The sequence below is a fragment of the Lytechinus variegatus genome, chromosome 3, assembly GCF_018143015.1.
Source record: "Lytechinus variegatus isolate NC3 chromosome 3, Lvar_3.0, whole genome shotgun sequence".
Classification (NCBI taxonomy): Eukaryota; Metazoa; Echinodermata; class Echinoidea; order Temnopleuroida; family Toxopneustidae; genus Lytechinus; species Lytechinus variegatus.
The window spans coordinates 45,894,461-45,910,283 of record NC_054742.1 but is presented as its reverse complement, the minus strand read 5'-3'; the positions used below and the strand labels follow the sequence as shown (position 1 = coordinate 45,910,283).

The 15,823-nt window shown below is 33.8% G+C and overlaps 1 protein-coding gene across 9 annotated transcripts in view; it reads left to right on the top strand.

Moving 5' to 3' along the window:
• The window catches only part of LOC121411164, a 50,798-nt gene that overhangs the window by 21,438 nt on the left and 13,537 nt on the right, over nucleotides 1-15,823 (top strand). For all 9 annotated transcript variants that reach the window (XM_041603717.1, XM_041603718.1, XM_041603715.1 and 6 more), the window contains one exon: nucleotides 213-248. In XM_041603717.1, coding sequence (XP_041459651.1) covers nucleotides 221-248 — 28 coding nt within the window. In that variant the 5' untranslated portion in view covers nucleotides 213-220. The remainder of the gene's footprint in view (nucleotides 1-212; nucleotides 249-15,823) is intronic.

The window sequence follows — 15,823 nt, the reverse complement described above, 5'->3', positions numbered from 1 at the left end:
TTCTGGAATTTACACCTTTTTACATTAAAAACAGCAACAAAATGAAGTAGTTCTTAGCAGTACCATTGGACCAACCATACTGCATTTCATTCATTTTCTTTGAATTACACAATGAAAGCTAGCAATTATCTGTAATAAGGCATGTTTATTTCTTGCATAAATGACTACTTCCTGATTATTTGTTCTGGAATGAACTGATTTTTGAATTGCAGATGGTGGAATGAGCTCCATTTTAATGGATACGAGAGGTAATCATTCATCTTGTGTCATGACTTGCTCCCTAGTTATATATATATTTTTTCTTTGCCATGGAGCAGGCCAGTAGCCAGGGTCTTCAATTAAGGAGTTCAATCCCTTTGTTTTTCTCTTTTCCATTTCTTCCCATTTTTTCTTGCTTAAGAAAATTTAAGGGGGTTTGATTGAATCCCTGAACCCCCCTGGCTACGGGCTTGTGAAGTTGTCACTCAAACTCAATTCTCTCATTGAACATTTGGATCTGTGGATGTTTTTTAGAACTTGAGATGCCAAAAAGAGATATAGGCCTACATGTAGATTTTTATGAACTATGGGATGGTCATGTGATATGGTTTTGGGGGTTTACTGACATAATCTTAGCACTACCGAACTGTGTTAGCATGTGCAAAATGAGTTTCAATGTTGTGTGTTTTGCATCCCGTAGCTTCGGCATGTTTAAAAAAGAACTCATTCAGTATAGGCAAGTTGTTTCTGCTATGGTTTGTGTACTAACTTGTATGATGACAGATGTGAACTTATGCACGAATGCCTCTTAGTCTATCAATTAACCCCAAGGCCTCAAACTCAAGTGTAATACACAAGCATTTGTCATATGAAGCTTTACCTTGGTATAATGATCATGTATGGCTCATGTACCTGCAACTGATGACGTGCTGACGCAAATGGTGCTTCACACCCATCCAATTACAAAAGTACCTGTAAATTAGAAGTATTTGTTCAGGCTTTGGAATATCCAATAATAATGTGCATTCGTACCTGCCTGAAAAGCTAAAGATGTGCATTCTTCTCGCCTTGCTTTTAATACATCAATATTGTAAATTGCTTTCACACTGCAATTTCAAAAGGTTCCTACCAATTTGTTTATGCTTTCAGGGAATTACTTTGATATTGGCTGAATAAGTGGTATCTTTTGATCAGGGTAGAATTCCAAATGAGAAAATACCAGGTATTTCTTATGAGATGGATGTGAAAGCACATATGACTTGTTTACCATGCAAATGTCACTGTTCACAAGATATCAAAGCTAACTAGTTATGACATCTTATTTGAGGAGTCTTCTTTCCTATCACATTCAAAATGTGTGACCTTTAATATGTTTCAGTAACTTCTCACTTGTTTCCATTGATGCTGTCAGATGGTATTATTGAGCATGCTATATAGTAAAAACAAAGTGAAGTACAAGTTCACATGTGATTCATCTCAAGTTAAATGAAATATTCCACCTTGGGCAAAATCAAATTTACGTGGTGCTTTCAATCATGCAGTGCATTCATTCATTGACAAGTACAGAGAAATACTTAGAATTCAACACATTCATTGGCCCCTAGCTGGTAATTGAATAGTTGACCGTCTTATTAATGCATATGTACAGTTTATGTACGAAATCACAGCCATCTATAGGTGAATTTCATGAAAATTTGATCTAGATATTGCACATTAAAAAAATAGATAAAGAATAATTATTAGTTGCATGATATTTTAAAATCTAATTAAGTCATTTCTGTTTTATAAACACTGCGTGTAGAGAATACAAAAGATCTTCTTTCATATTCAATTTCTGTACATGTTTTCATTCAATTCCACCCCATTGCACTTGTGTGTCATTTCTATCTATTATTTTCTGAAAATTAGCTACCCTGTCTTTTCTGTGTATCAGTGTTGTGTAATTAATAAGCAATTAACTCCCAAGGGATCAAATATTTGCCTTTCTTTTCTTTACGTAGATCTGCAAACATTTAACATGATTAATGTACTCCTGTTTTGGTTTTAAGTTTACATGGTTTGGATAATTTCCATTTTTCTGTTTACATATAAAAAAGGATATTTTTTAATGATAATGTGTAAATTTCTCAGTTATAATTTTAAAAAGGAAAATTGAGAAGAAAGTTGTAATTTGATTAAAGGTGTGAAGTCCCCCTTTTGTGATATTTTGACCATTTCAACCTCTCAGCTATTAACTACACATATTGCATCCCTTTACTTTTGTGTAGCTGCATTTAATCATTAGCATCAAGACAATTTAATCACCTTTTTTTATTCCATGGACATAGTATTATGAACACACATACCTTAATATGCTTTTTTTCAAGTGCTTTGTAAACTGATATGGTTATAAAACAAAGACATAGAGAAAAACATGACAAAGGTTTTAGAAATGTTGCCTTTAGTCCCTTCAGGAAGTAATTTGATCCACCTTTAAAAAAAGATTCAGTTCTGCATACATGTACATGAAAATTGGTCTGCAACTTCCTCATGTACACAGTACACAGAAATGTACACAGTATCAGTGAAGTACATCAATGACATGATAATAAGTTGGTTGTCCTGTATTTTTATTCTTCTCAAAGAGTCGTTGATCTTTGAAAAAAGTACTAAATGGCAATGGCCTATCAAGATAATTGTTGCATGTGCCTTTAAAAAATCAAAATAAATGAACAGGAACTACTTTTATCAACGGGCCTAGTTGTGGATTTTTTTCCCCATTAGTTGAATTATTGTGACCTTCCTGTTTGTAAAACTTCGTTGATTTTTATATTTTCAGTTTTCAACGTATTTCAAATTTTTCTTATTTTTATTCCTGCTCTGGGACTGTTTTAATGGTTTCCTTTATCCTTGTTTTGTTTCTCCTGTCTTCATGGGATAAAATCAAAACACGGGCAGATTTCATAGAAAAATATAACAGTAATCTATGTATTTTCCTAAGGTATATTCTTGGAGCATTTTTTATTGTTAGCCCCTTAGAAGATGACAGCAGATTAAATCCATTATGTAATAATAGTTGTCCAATGCTATCTAATTGCTAAATACAATATTTTTTTCTTTCTCTCTCCCTCTCTCTCTCTTGTCCAGTTCTTTCTCTATTTTGCTTTGATATGAATCATTCAGTTCTATATTCCATCATTCCATCTCTTTTGTTTATTATTTTTTGTTACTTGAGGGTAAACAAATTTGAACAAATTATTTTGGAAGGGAACAACTGCCATTTGATTGAAAAGTAATTACAAATGCATTTCCAATATTTATTAAATTTCCTTGAATTAACTTCTCTACATAAGACTCTTGACTTTATCACTTCAAACAATAATTATCTTCTACTTACATGTGTGAGGGTGATGTCCATCATATTTATCACAAAGACCAATGCACACTCTACAAAGTATGACAATTATGGTTCAAACAACTTTATATTCTGTAATCAGTGTTTTCATATATCACAAACTGCTTTCATTGCCGTATCTGTGTAAAATAGTGTTTTTCCCCCTAATATCAGCATTGAATTTTCTGTAGTGTACGCCTTTATGTATTCACTCTCACTTTCATTGTAATTTTACTAACAGATGCTAAAATAATGCATGATTTAAGTTTTTTTTGTGTAAGGTCCATGCATTATCTTACATAATACTTTGCATGACATTATTTTTAACACAGAATAGTATATACCTCAAAACTGTAGAACTTGATAAATTTTGGTTCACAGTTTATTCAGAATCATGTTGAGGATATCAGTATTGTGTTCTTGGTTTAGGAACTGTCAAATGTGCTACTAGCCAACCTTTGAAGGAAACAAAAATAGTATTCATCCCCATCCCAATAAAATTAAATCAGTGATATGAACTGAAGTTCGCTCAGTAGTTTGAAGAAAAGAATAGAACTATTTTTTTTGCGCAGAAATATATTAGCAAAATTCAAGATTCATTATGTAGTATTTTTTGGTAAATTGTAAGCTTTCGTTAAGTTTCAACTTTACTGGATACTGTTCCCAGATTGATGGTTTTTGATAAGGTTATGAAAGCCCAAACTTTTACTATGAACACAAGATACATTTGGTAATGTTTTTATATCCTTTTCTTTTCTATCAGTATGTTTAGCAACATGAAATCAAGCCAGCTTGTAAGTGTCCTTTCTCTTTACCTACTCGTTACAAGAATCTTTTTATTTAGACCTATTTGTTTTCAGGTTTTATTCTGTTCATTTTGGTGCTTTAATCCATTGTATGTCTGTTTGTTGAACTTGAGAGCATTTATATTAGTAGCAAATTAAGAAGGAAAAAAAAACATCCAAAAGGGGTGTTCAATCCAAATAAAAAAAAACACTTAGAAAGAGTTTGTCTTAACTTGTTTGTGTTAAACCTGTATGTGCATGTTTTGTTTATGTCCATCTACCTGGCAGTTTGATATTTTCAAGGTCTAGTACATCACACTGAAAAGTTGAATGAAATAAATAGAGAAAATCAAGCAGGTATAGCACCGAAAAATTGTCATGATCCAAGTTGAATGTAAAATAATTTAATTTTACTTATTTTCAAACATTTGAATGTGCTGAGAATGAAACAAACTACAGTTGTATATGTTTGAATTTAATGATCTACATTTCAAGCAAACCATTTTTCATCTAATAATATAAAATCTGGTGGAACATCAACCACTATCAAGAGTTTCTATGAAAGTTATGAAAATTGATATTTCAAATAATGAGATTTAAAAAGAAATAGTGTGTGTGACATTTTTTGATGTGCATAACTGTTTTGTGAAAACAAATGAAACTTAAACATGTACGTATTTTACATCCAATTTCAATTAATTTTCCAGTGCTTTGTTTGCTTGATATTTCTCTACCTATTATCAACTTGTTGGGTTCTACTTGACCTTTAATTTTCACTCTTTAAGAGATGAATCTTGCATGTAAAAACATTTACATGAACATAAGCAATATATGCACAACTGATTTCTGTTTCACTTTCTGCTTGTTCATGCTTTATATTGCTTTGCATTTTCACCTAATTGCAGTATAAACTCAGTAATGGTAGGAGAGGGAGTTGGAAGGCCAAAAATTGTGTAAAGGTCACTTGCAGCGAAATGTAATATTGTTCATTAGAGCAACTCCTTTTCATACCACCAGCAGATAGTTCATACATTCTGTTTGCATTGCATGTCGATAATTAGAATACATTGTTAAAAAATTATAGGCAATTAAATCATTAAATCATATCAAGATTCATTTTTAAAAATACTTATAGAAAAAAATATGGAAGTTGTGAAAAAAAAATTGGTTGAAAAGGGGAAAGTAAGGATTTTTTTTCATTTGTTCTATCTAAAAAGTTTGCAATTCAATGCACTACGTTTATTATTGAAGTATTTCATTTCCACAAATGATCACCCCTGATGTGTCATAATGAGTTTGCCGAGTTGGTATAAAATATTTGGTTTACTAGTGTTTCAGCAGTGGGGTTGGTTCAAGGGTTGGAGGGAATACATGTAGGTTAAGGTGCTTGGATGTATTTTCTCCCTTTTCCCCAAAAAATTATGTATTTATTGATTCTAATTTGATTTATTTATTCTTTCATTTTGTTGGGTGGTTGATTGGGTCATTGATTTAGTTGAATTACTTTAAAAGATTTATGGTGCGTGGATGGTTGCTGAATTTTTTTTTTAGTTTGGATTGTGTTAAGAATTTTCATTATGAATTTTTTGTCTCACCTGCAAAGCAGAGCGATACTATAGGTGCTGCTTTACTGATGACAGCAGCGACGTCAACATCAAATCTTAACCTTAGGTTAAGGTTTTGAAATGACATAACTTAGAAAGTATATATGGACCTTTCTCATGATGCTTAAACATAAGGGTAATAAAATATTACTGAACATCCTGCCTTGGTCTTAGGTTACATGACTGAGGTCAAAGGTCATATAGGTAATCAGGGTCAATGAACTTAGACCATTTGGGGGGAATCAATATCAATTTTTTTTCTAAGGTTAATTTTTGAAATGTCATAACTCAGAAAGTATTTGGACCTAGTTCATGAAACTTACACATCAGGATAATGAAGTATTACTGAACATCCTTCCTGAATTTCAGGTCACATTACCAAGGTCAAAGGTCATTTAGGGTCAATGAACTTTGGGCATATTTGGAGTATTTGTTGAATTTCCATTGTAACTTTAAAATTTTCATGGAGCTAGTTCATAAAACTAAATTTGAGTAATCAAGTATTATTGAACATCCTGTGCAAGTTTCAGGTCACATGACCAAGATTAAAGGTCATTAAAGGTCAAGAACTTTGGCGATGTTGGGGGTATTTGTTGAATTTCCATCATAACTTTCAAAGTTTATGGATCTAGGTCATAAAACTTAAAAACATAAAGAGTAATCAAGTATCACTGAACATCCTGTGCAAGTTTGAGGTCACATGACCAAGGTCAAAGGTCATTTACGTTCAGTGAACTTTGGTTATTTACGGTCAATGAACTTTGGTCATGTTGGGGTTATTTGTTGATTTGGCATCGTAACTTAAAAAGTTTATGGATCTAGTTCATAAGGGTAATCAAGTATAGGTGATTGTTTTGCACACATCTTAGATCACATGATCATGGTCAAAAGTCATTTTGGGTCATTATTATCATATTAATGTTTTTTTTGTGAATAATTGTTCAATAGCTGTTTTCAAAGTCAGCACTACCGCTATATCGAATTGCGTAATGCAGGCAAGACTGCTAGAGGCGTTCCCCCCTTTTTTTTTGGGTGGGGTTGGATTTTGAGTTGATACATTTTATGGGTTGGTAATTAAGTATAAATAAAGTACTATGTACAGTAGATGATGTTTTACCCATCAGGGTGGTGTCATGCAAAGTATTGGTTAATTACGAATGGATATGTAAACCAACACTCAAACTGTAAGGGAGATGGCACAACATTTGCTCTGGCGACAGTTGCTCCGGGCTTTATTTCGTTAAGATGTCGTGTTAGCGCTGCAGTACAGTTTTTTGTAGATGTAGGGTTAGGTTTGGGATAAGGTTTAGTATTAAATCGAGGGTTGAAGTTGGTCATTCCATTAAGGTGCGGAATTTGAAGCGGAGCAATTGTCGCCGGAGCAAGTGTTATGGAACCGTCAAGGATCAACCAAGCAACTCATATGACACAGAAGGTAGAGAACATGCTCAAGATTTGGGTACTCATTTTTATATTTAAAGATGTCAATGCACATAGATACGCTGAAGATATGAAAAGGTGTGAATAAAGCTATAGAAATGGAGTGTGTATTAATGAACTTGACATTTTCATTTTGACCAGGGATTTAAGGGGGGGGGGGTGGTATCATTTGATATTAAAAAAGGACCCTTTCTTTCTGCACTCAATTCCCATGTGTTTGTGGTTTCAATATGTCACAAGCATGGGAACATTTTGTACTGGAAATAACACACAATTCTTTACCTTTAGTAATAACTTGTTAATGGTATCCAAACACCATTCTCAAATGTATTCAGTATATACATAAGGGCTCATATACGCAAAGCTGGCTTTTTATGAAGTGAAGATTTTGATCAATTCAAAAATTTATTGAGCAATCTGCTTTCCTGTATTGAAAATTCAAATTAGACAAATATTCTCTCTCTTTTATTACCGGACATTGTTTTGATTTTTTTTATTATGTAATTATAGTAAAAAGATACATATTGTATCGTCTGTTTTGATAACATGGGCCTGGTAGTATGTATGTGTATGCATGCCATTTCCAAGTTAAGGCTGGGTTGTTAATAGCAAGCACCTACTACCAAGATTTTCACTTCCATCTATACATATGTAACTGGTGTTTCATAACAATAGAAATATATTCCTAATTACCAATCATGTATAATCACATATAATTATGTTAGGACAGCATATCGGCACATTTCTGCTTTTAATCTTTACACTGTAGTAGATTCTACTTAGTCTGTCCTAACTGATCTGTCTCTTGTTTGTGATTGAGTTTTGGGGCTCCTTGGCATGCTTTGAATGTTGCATGAAAATAAAAACATCCCTCGGCTGAAACCCCCTATAATTATTCTACAGTTACCATTATTGGAAGCTACTGCTGGGGACATGTTGTGGAGATGCCAACCAAACAACCTTTACCATCATGAAATCAGGCCTCATTCACCACCGACTTGTTGCACACATTTGCCTTTTCGAGCATGTTTGTCACATTTACTGTTCTTTCAATGTACCCTTGTTAGTTACTTTACCACTTTTTCATTTATTTTTATTTTTGGTTTTGTTGTTGAATGGGCTGGATACATACAATGGCTGTAGAATTCCTACAAGTAAATGTTGACATAAAGTGATAAATTCCCATGCAGTGGCACTGTGGTAGTGAATATCTTGGGGAACATGTATAAAGTAATGACTAATTTAAATATAATGTAAACATTGCAAAATGTGGAATAATTTGAAAAGATTATTGTAATTTATGTGCTACATAGAATTGCAATTTACGATTTATTTGTTACATTTCTATAATATGTAGGAAAGAGAAACTTGACACTTTGACATATATCTAAATGTTGGTGGGGTACACAGATGGGTAAACGAAAGGTGATAGATTTTTATTACTTAGCCTTTCTTTTTTGAAAATTTGTTTCAGCCATAAATTTTTGCCATTGCGTCTGCTGAGATTATACTCAATTTTAAGCATTTTCATGTACATACCATCCTTTTTAACAGGCGTCTTTTCAAGATGCACATTGCCAAGTGCGATTGGTCAGACATTCTCTGACTGTATATCTTGTACTCAATTTGTACAGATGAAATGATTTCTCCAAACCCAATGATTTGAAGAAAAAAAACCTTGAACATACATGTACAAACATGTGTTTATGAATTTATTACAATCACAACCAAAGCATCTGTTTCTCTTTAAAGCTTGGACGTTAAATGCGAGCTTTTATTGTTCATTCATTCACTTTATGTACATGAATGAATTTTTTTGTATGATCAGTAAGATTTCTATAAATTTCTATGTTAAGCCTCTCTTGCATTTATTGGCAATGTATATTTGGATTCCAAGTTGATCGAAAGTGGCTTGTGTAGATCATCATGTTAATTCCAAAACTAACATAAATTAACCCATCACCATATAATTACACTAACAGCTCGTGGAATATGATATTCATACAATTGGTACTTGCTTGTTTCAATACTCTTTATCTGTGAGTCATTATTTTGTGTGTGTGTGTGCATCATCCTTTACTTATAGGTATATTTCTATTGCAACAGGTATCGAGTTGAGTTCACTATTTTCCTCTTTGTATCACTTTTATTTTACTTCACAGCGAGATTGTGACGGATTTACCACCATGGTAAAAACTCTACCAACCACTTTTCCTATTGCTTTCAAAATTTTGCATCATTGATATTCTTGATATACACGTTTCATGTAGTTTGGAATCTGAGTAGTATTATGATGCCTGGTGCTGTTTTGTTTATTTAAATGCTGATTGAGATGAATGAGATGTGATGAAGCTCCTGAAAGCTTGCATGTTGTCAACATTTTCCAGTTGGTCACTATTTATCGATCCACCTTATATATATTTTTTCACATGAATTTCTTAGTGAAATAACACTCCAATATTGCCAACAACATCATTTAAATATATGTATTTGTATGTTTGAGTGTGTTTTGACTTTATTCTCCATGGACAAGTGTCATATCTGTGGTTTACATTTGATTTGATGTCTGACAAGTGTTTTGATAGGTACATGTATTTCTAAAGTGCTAGTGAACTTGTATAGTATTCAAGTGCTACACTTGCAATTGTACAGGGGTGATTCTTGTGAAAATTGGAAAAAAAAAAGTTCAATGATTCCAAGTGATGCTGTATGAGCCTATATTCTAGCAGATTTAAAGAGAAGGGTTTTTGCCCTCACTCAGTTGATCTCTCCCAGGATTTAAAGTATATACAATGTATGGCGATGATGTCAAACTTTCAAAGTAGCTAAAGAAAATAGCACCATTGCAAACTGGCAAAAATAAAACCATGTAAATCTAGGCTCGTACACAAGTCGCTTGTAATTATTCAGTCATTTGGACCTCCAAAGCATAATTCCATTTTGCTATTTCCAAATCTGCATATGTGTAGATCTCCAAGTTACTCGAAGTAAAGTTAAGTGCATGTTTTCTGTGGGACATTGTTTTCGTTACTTTTTGTTTTTAAGATAAAAAGTCTCTTTTACTAGTCATTTGGGATTATTTGTCTGTATATACCTAAATGTAGATTAATTTCTCCCAGTTTGTGATGGAATGAGTGAATGGTATATAATGACTCTGGGCACTTTCAATCATTATCACTCCTTGTGATGGATATTGCTATCAATCACCAGTGGTGATAAAAATGTCATTTGCACATTATCTTCACTTGTGAGAGGCAGCACATTCTACGCCCTTCATTAGCCATGTTGGGATTATGTGATGCATCACAATGCCCATGTATACTAGTGCTCGGTGTTTATGGTCTAATACCCCTTTCATAAACCCAATTATGCGGCTAATAGCAGCATCATTTGGTCGTAAAATTGGAGGAGGACAAGAGTTATCCGCATTATTTTGATGCTGCTATTATCCGCATAATAGCAGCATCGGGACAAGATTTTGAGTTTATGAACGCATTTCCAAATAATGCGGATAATTGCCATGGTGCGGTCAAAAGGTCACCCTTTTCCAACACAACCGCATCGAAGGGGACGTGTCCAGTTGTCATGACGATTATCCGCCTTTTTGAGGACGGGCGCTCGTAAAAATAAAGCGGCTTATTTTCGGAGTTTGTGAACGCAATTTTTATTGAATTATCTGCATTACTCTTAGGCGGCTAATTGGAGGATAGGTTTATGAAAGGGGTATAAGCTCCTCCCATGGCACCCAGTCATAAATAACCAGTGATGGACTGGCGGTCATCAGTAACATGTCATCGGGAATGGAGATATAGATTTTAACTGGTGATCTATCACCAATGTTGATTAATAGCAGTATCCATTGTGATTAGTGACAATGTCTGAAAGGGGAGTGTGAGTTTTCCATTTTATTGGTCCATGTAGTGTGTCATGTTCTTGTGTGAATTATCATGTGAGTGAGTTATGTGACAAAACATTTTTTTTTAAACAAAATGCAGCCATAGTATACTAAAGCTACATGGATTTTACAGGGGCTCTTTATACTGGGTGCATGTGTAATAATCATGAATTAACAAAGACTAATTTTTAAAGATGTTACAAGAGTGTATTTTCTTCTTGAGCAATTGATAACCACGATACAAAAAACAAGGAAAAGAAGAGGCAATTTCAAATTGTACAATGTATTATTGACATTTGTAAAAACAAAGAAAACCATCAAGGACTTAAGAACCCTTGTATATTTACATAAATACATGCTTGATTATTATTTTTTATTATTATTGTTATTTTTTTGTTATCATTATAATTTTGTTACTATAGATGTAATAATGTGCTGTATTTGTCATGATTAGTAATTATAGTATCATTTCATATGCTGCACTGTCCATTTCCACTAGATTCTGCATCCTGCTTAGTATTTCCAAATCAGAATGATGTGGATCTCCATGTCTGTATAAACTTGGTCTGATATTTTGCAATATTCAGGAAAATTATTTATTTAAAGCCTAATATTGTCTTGCTGTATTCAATTTTATTGTCATAGGCCAATATTTTTTTGCGAAAAGTTTTATTGACCTTTGGTTAAAAATGGTTACTTATCTATTGTGGAATGCATCTATCTACATAATCATAATCATTTGTCATCAATCATAATTATATTTCAAATATGTCATTAAATTTGTCTATTAATTTTCTTCACCAATATTTTGTTAGTCAACCTAGTATATCTGTGAAACTTGATAGTCACATCATTTTTTTTTCTTTTTTTTTGCTGACCAGTTGTATTAAAAAAAAAAATTGCGTTAACTCATAACAGTAAAACTACAGTCTATTTATGATGACAGGATAGAAAATATGGTGAATGTGTCTCCATGACAACATACATTTTTTCACTAATCTGTATACCCCTTTATTCTATTTTATTAACCTCTTCAGATTTGAAATTGTAAACCATTCCATTCAATGCAAAAGAGAAGGAAAATTAGTTTACTTTCATAATTCATGTGACAATTTTGAAACAGTTCTGTCGTGGCACCATAACTGATACAAGGTGGAAGGCTTCCGTATGCAAACAGTTGACCATCTTGACCTAAAATATAATTCACACTGTCGGTCTGCACTGTAAACTGCAAAAGCAAAAAGATTGGCAGTGTTGATGAAAATTGCATGAATACTTTTCCAAAACATTAATGCAGCCTAGTAGTTAATGAATGGTGCATTGCTTGGGTTTTTATATTTTTGTCTCACCTGCGAAGCAAAGTGAGACTATAGGCGCCGCTTTTCCGACGGCGACGGCGGCGGCGGCGTCAACATCAAATCTTAACCTGAGGTTAAGTTTTTGAAATGACATCATAACTTAGAAAGTATATGGACCTAGTTAATAAAACTTGGCCATAAGGTTAATCAAGTATTACTGAACATCCTATTAGAGTTTCATGTCACATGACCAAGGTCAAAGGTCATTTAGGGTCAATGAACTTAGACCATGTTGGAGGAATCAACATCGAAATCTTAACCTGAGGTTAAGTTTTTGGAATGTCATCATAACTTAGAAAATATATGGACCTAGTTCATGAAACTTGGACATAAGGTTAATCAAGTATCAATGAACATCCTGCATGAGTTTCACGTCACATGACCAAGGTCAAAGGTCATTTAGGGTCAATGAACTTTGGACGAATTGGGGATATCTGTTGAATTCCCATCATAACTTTGAAAGTTTATGGATCTGATTCATGAAACTTGGACATAATAGTAATCAAGCATCACTGAACATTTTGTGCAAGTTTCACGTCACATGACCAAGGTCAAAGGTCATTTAGGGTCAATGAACTTTGGACGAATTGGGGATATCTGTTGAATTCCCATCATAACTTTGAAAGTTTATGGATCTGATTCATGAAACTTGGACATAATAGTAATCAAGCATCACTGAACATTTTGTGCAAGTTTCAGGTCACATGATCAAGGTCAAAGGTCATTTAGGGTCAATGAACTTTGGCCGAATTGGGGATATCTGTTGAATTCCCATCATAACTTTTAAAGTTTATGGATCTTATTCATGAAACTTGGACATAATAGTAATCAAGCATCACTGAACATTTTGTGCAAGTTTCAGGTCTCATGATTAAGGTCAAAGGTCATTTAGGGTCAATGAACTTTGGCCGAATCGGGTATCTGTTGAATTACCATCATAACTTTGAAAGTTTATTGGTCTAGTTCGTTAAACTTGGACATTAGAGTAACCAAGTATCACTGAACATCCTGTGCTTGTTTCAGGTCACATGTCCAAGGTCAAAGGTCAATGAACTTTAGCCGAATTGGGTGTATCTGTTGAATTACCATCATAACTTTGAAAGTTTATGGATCTGATTCATGAAACTTGTACATAAGAGTAATCAAGTATCACTGAACATCCTGTTCCAGTTTCAGGTCACATGATCAAGGTCAAAGGTCATGTAAGGTCAATGAACTTTGGCCATGTTGGGGTTTTTGTTGAATAACCATCATATCTCTGTAAGTTTATTGGTCTAGTTCATAAAAGAGGACATAAGAGTAACCATGTATCACTGAACATCTTGTGCGAGTTAGAGTAGTATGCAAAGTCAGCACTGCTACTATATTAAACTGCGTGATGCAGGTGAGACGGCCAGAGGCATTCCACTTGTTTTGATATAATTATCTCTATTAAATGGATGTTATTATAGGGTAATATTCTGGAAATAACTTTCTCCCAAGCTGTGCACCATCTACATACATGTAATATACATGGTGGTGTGTGGTTGATTGATATAATTACAGTTCTGTTACTGGTTTTCCCCTCTTTGAAATTATTCTGAACTGTGACCATTTCATGTATTCTGTTATGCTTTTATTTTTGTGAACTCAACTTTTACCATTTGTAAATGTGTTTGTTGTATTTCTGATTTCTTCTTACACTCAAGTAAATTCATGTATCTATTATTGTTCTCTTTTGGTGTTTTATAGTAAGGAAAATGGTTAGCATAACAAGATTTGCATGGCTGACACATTTTATGCTTTTTATATTAAATTATTGTCATTTATTATGAAAGTAGTCAGCTTTAAGGATGACTAGATAATCTAACTACCTCCTTCCACTAAGCCTAAGGAATGACACTTCTTTTTTTTCACTTGCTTTGTGTTAATCTAACATATTCTGAAAAAATGCAACATTTTCCTGGGTTTGAGCTAGTCCAGTTTTGGGCCTGTTAGAGAGAAGCAAGCTTTCCCATAGCCAGGGATAATAATAAACTCCACAACCAAGCACCAAACCACCCCTGCACCTTGCTGAAGGTGGTCAAAGTTAGCTTCCCTCTGACAGGGACAAAAGTCAACTAGGTTTGAGTTTAATACTTTCTTTCAGTCATATTGGTCCATGATTTTTCTTTATTTTAGAACTCATGAAATTGGTATAAATGTGATAGAAAGTATTGAACGCTATTTAAGGCAAGGCCATTGTGCTATAGGGTATTTAAAAAAAAAGATATTACACCACAAATTAAAAGGGCACCAAAAATATTCAAGGCTCAGAAATAGTCTTCATGAGAACTAATCTTGAGTTTGTTCTGATCAAATTATACTGTGGATCAGAAATAATGGGATGATTTTTTACTTTGGCTGATGTGGACTGATCTAATGAGACGGGGGGGGGGGGGGGGGGGGGGTGAGTGGTGTTTTATCACTACCATTGAAGAGTTGGCAGCATCCACATGAATCGTCCTGAAAAAAAAAAATCTAAACAAGGATTCAACGCAGGCTGCTAGGACACTCTAAACATGGATTTTGTGCAGATGTCCCAGATTTGCACAGGTACTGCAAACAAGGATTTTTTGTGAAGATATCCTAGATTGAGTTGCATGTAGGCTATCGTGATATAGCGGCTTTTTTCCTCATTTTTATTTTTGACACACTATTAGTGTTTCATGCCAACCTGCGAAAAACATCCCTTTTTCCATTTGTTTTCTTCTCATGGATGCTTTCCACTGTCCAATGGCATTGAGACCCAGTTGAAAAGTGAATTTTCAGTCAGAGAGTAGTGTGTTGAGTCTCATGTTAAAAAGGTATTTAAACACATTATTATTTGAACTGTGCACACATTCTCATGACTTGTATCCTACTGTCTTGGGAAAGATAATTACTGGCGGCCTTTGCATGGTGTACTGGGTAATTTTCCATTGCCTTTTTCCTAGTCTGTTGCTTATTTGCATGCAAGCAATATTTCTGTGACAGTAAAACCTTTCTTCCATGTTTTGTCCATTGCTCACACTTTATATTCATTAGTTTGTACATAAAAAATCACCATACTATATTACTTTCCCGTTAGTCTATAATCTCTATATATCGGCCCTATAGATATGACAAGAATGACAGCATATCAGCAATTTAATACCAATTCATATTTTTCCTCAATTGACATCTTCTGTGATGTGTGGATTTGCTCCTGGAATTGATGATATACAAATAATGATCATCATCAATTTGTCATATTGTACAAGGATGACAAATTATGATTGCCGATCACATATACACACCTTTTTCTTTTGCGCATTGAAGTGGTTGTCTGGGCTAGCAGTAGATGCAGAACTTTGAAATGATCAGTGGGGGGGGGGGGTGATTTTTTAATA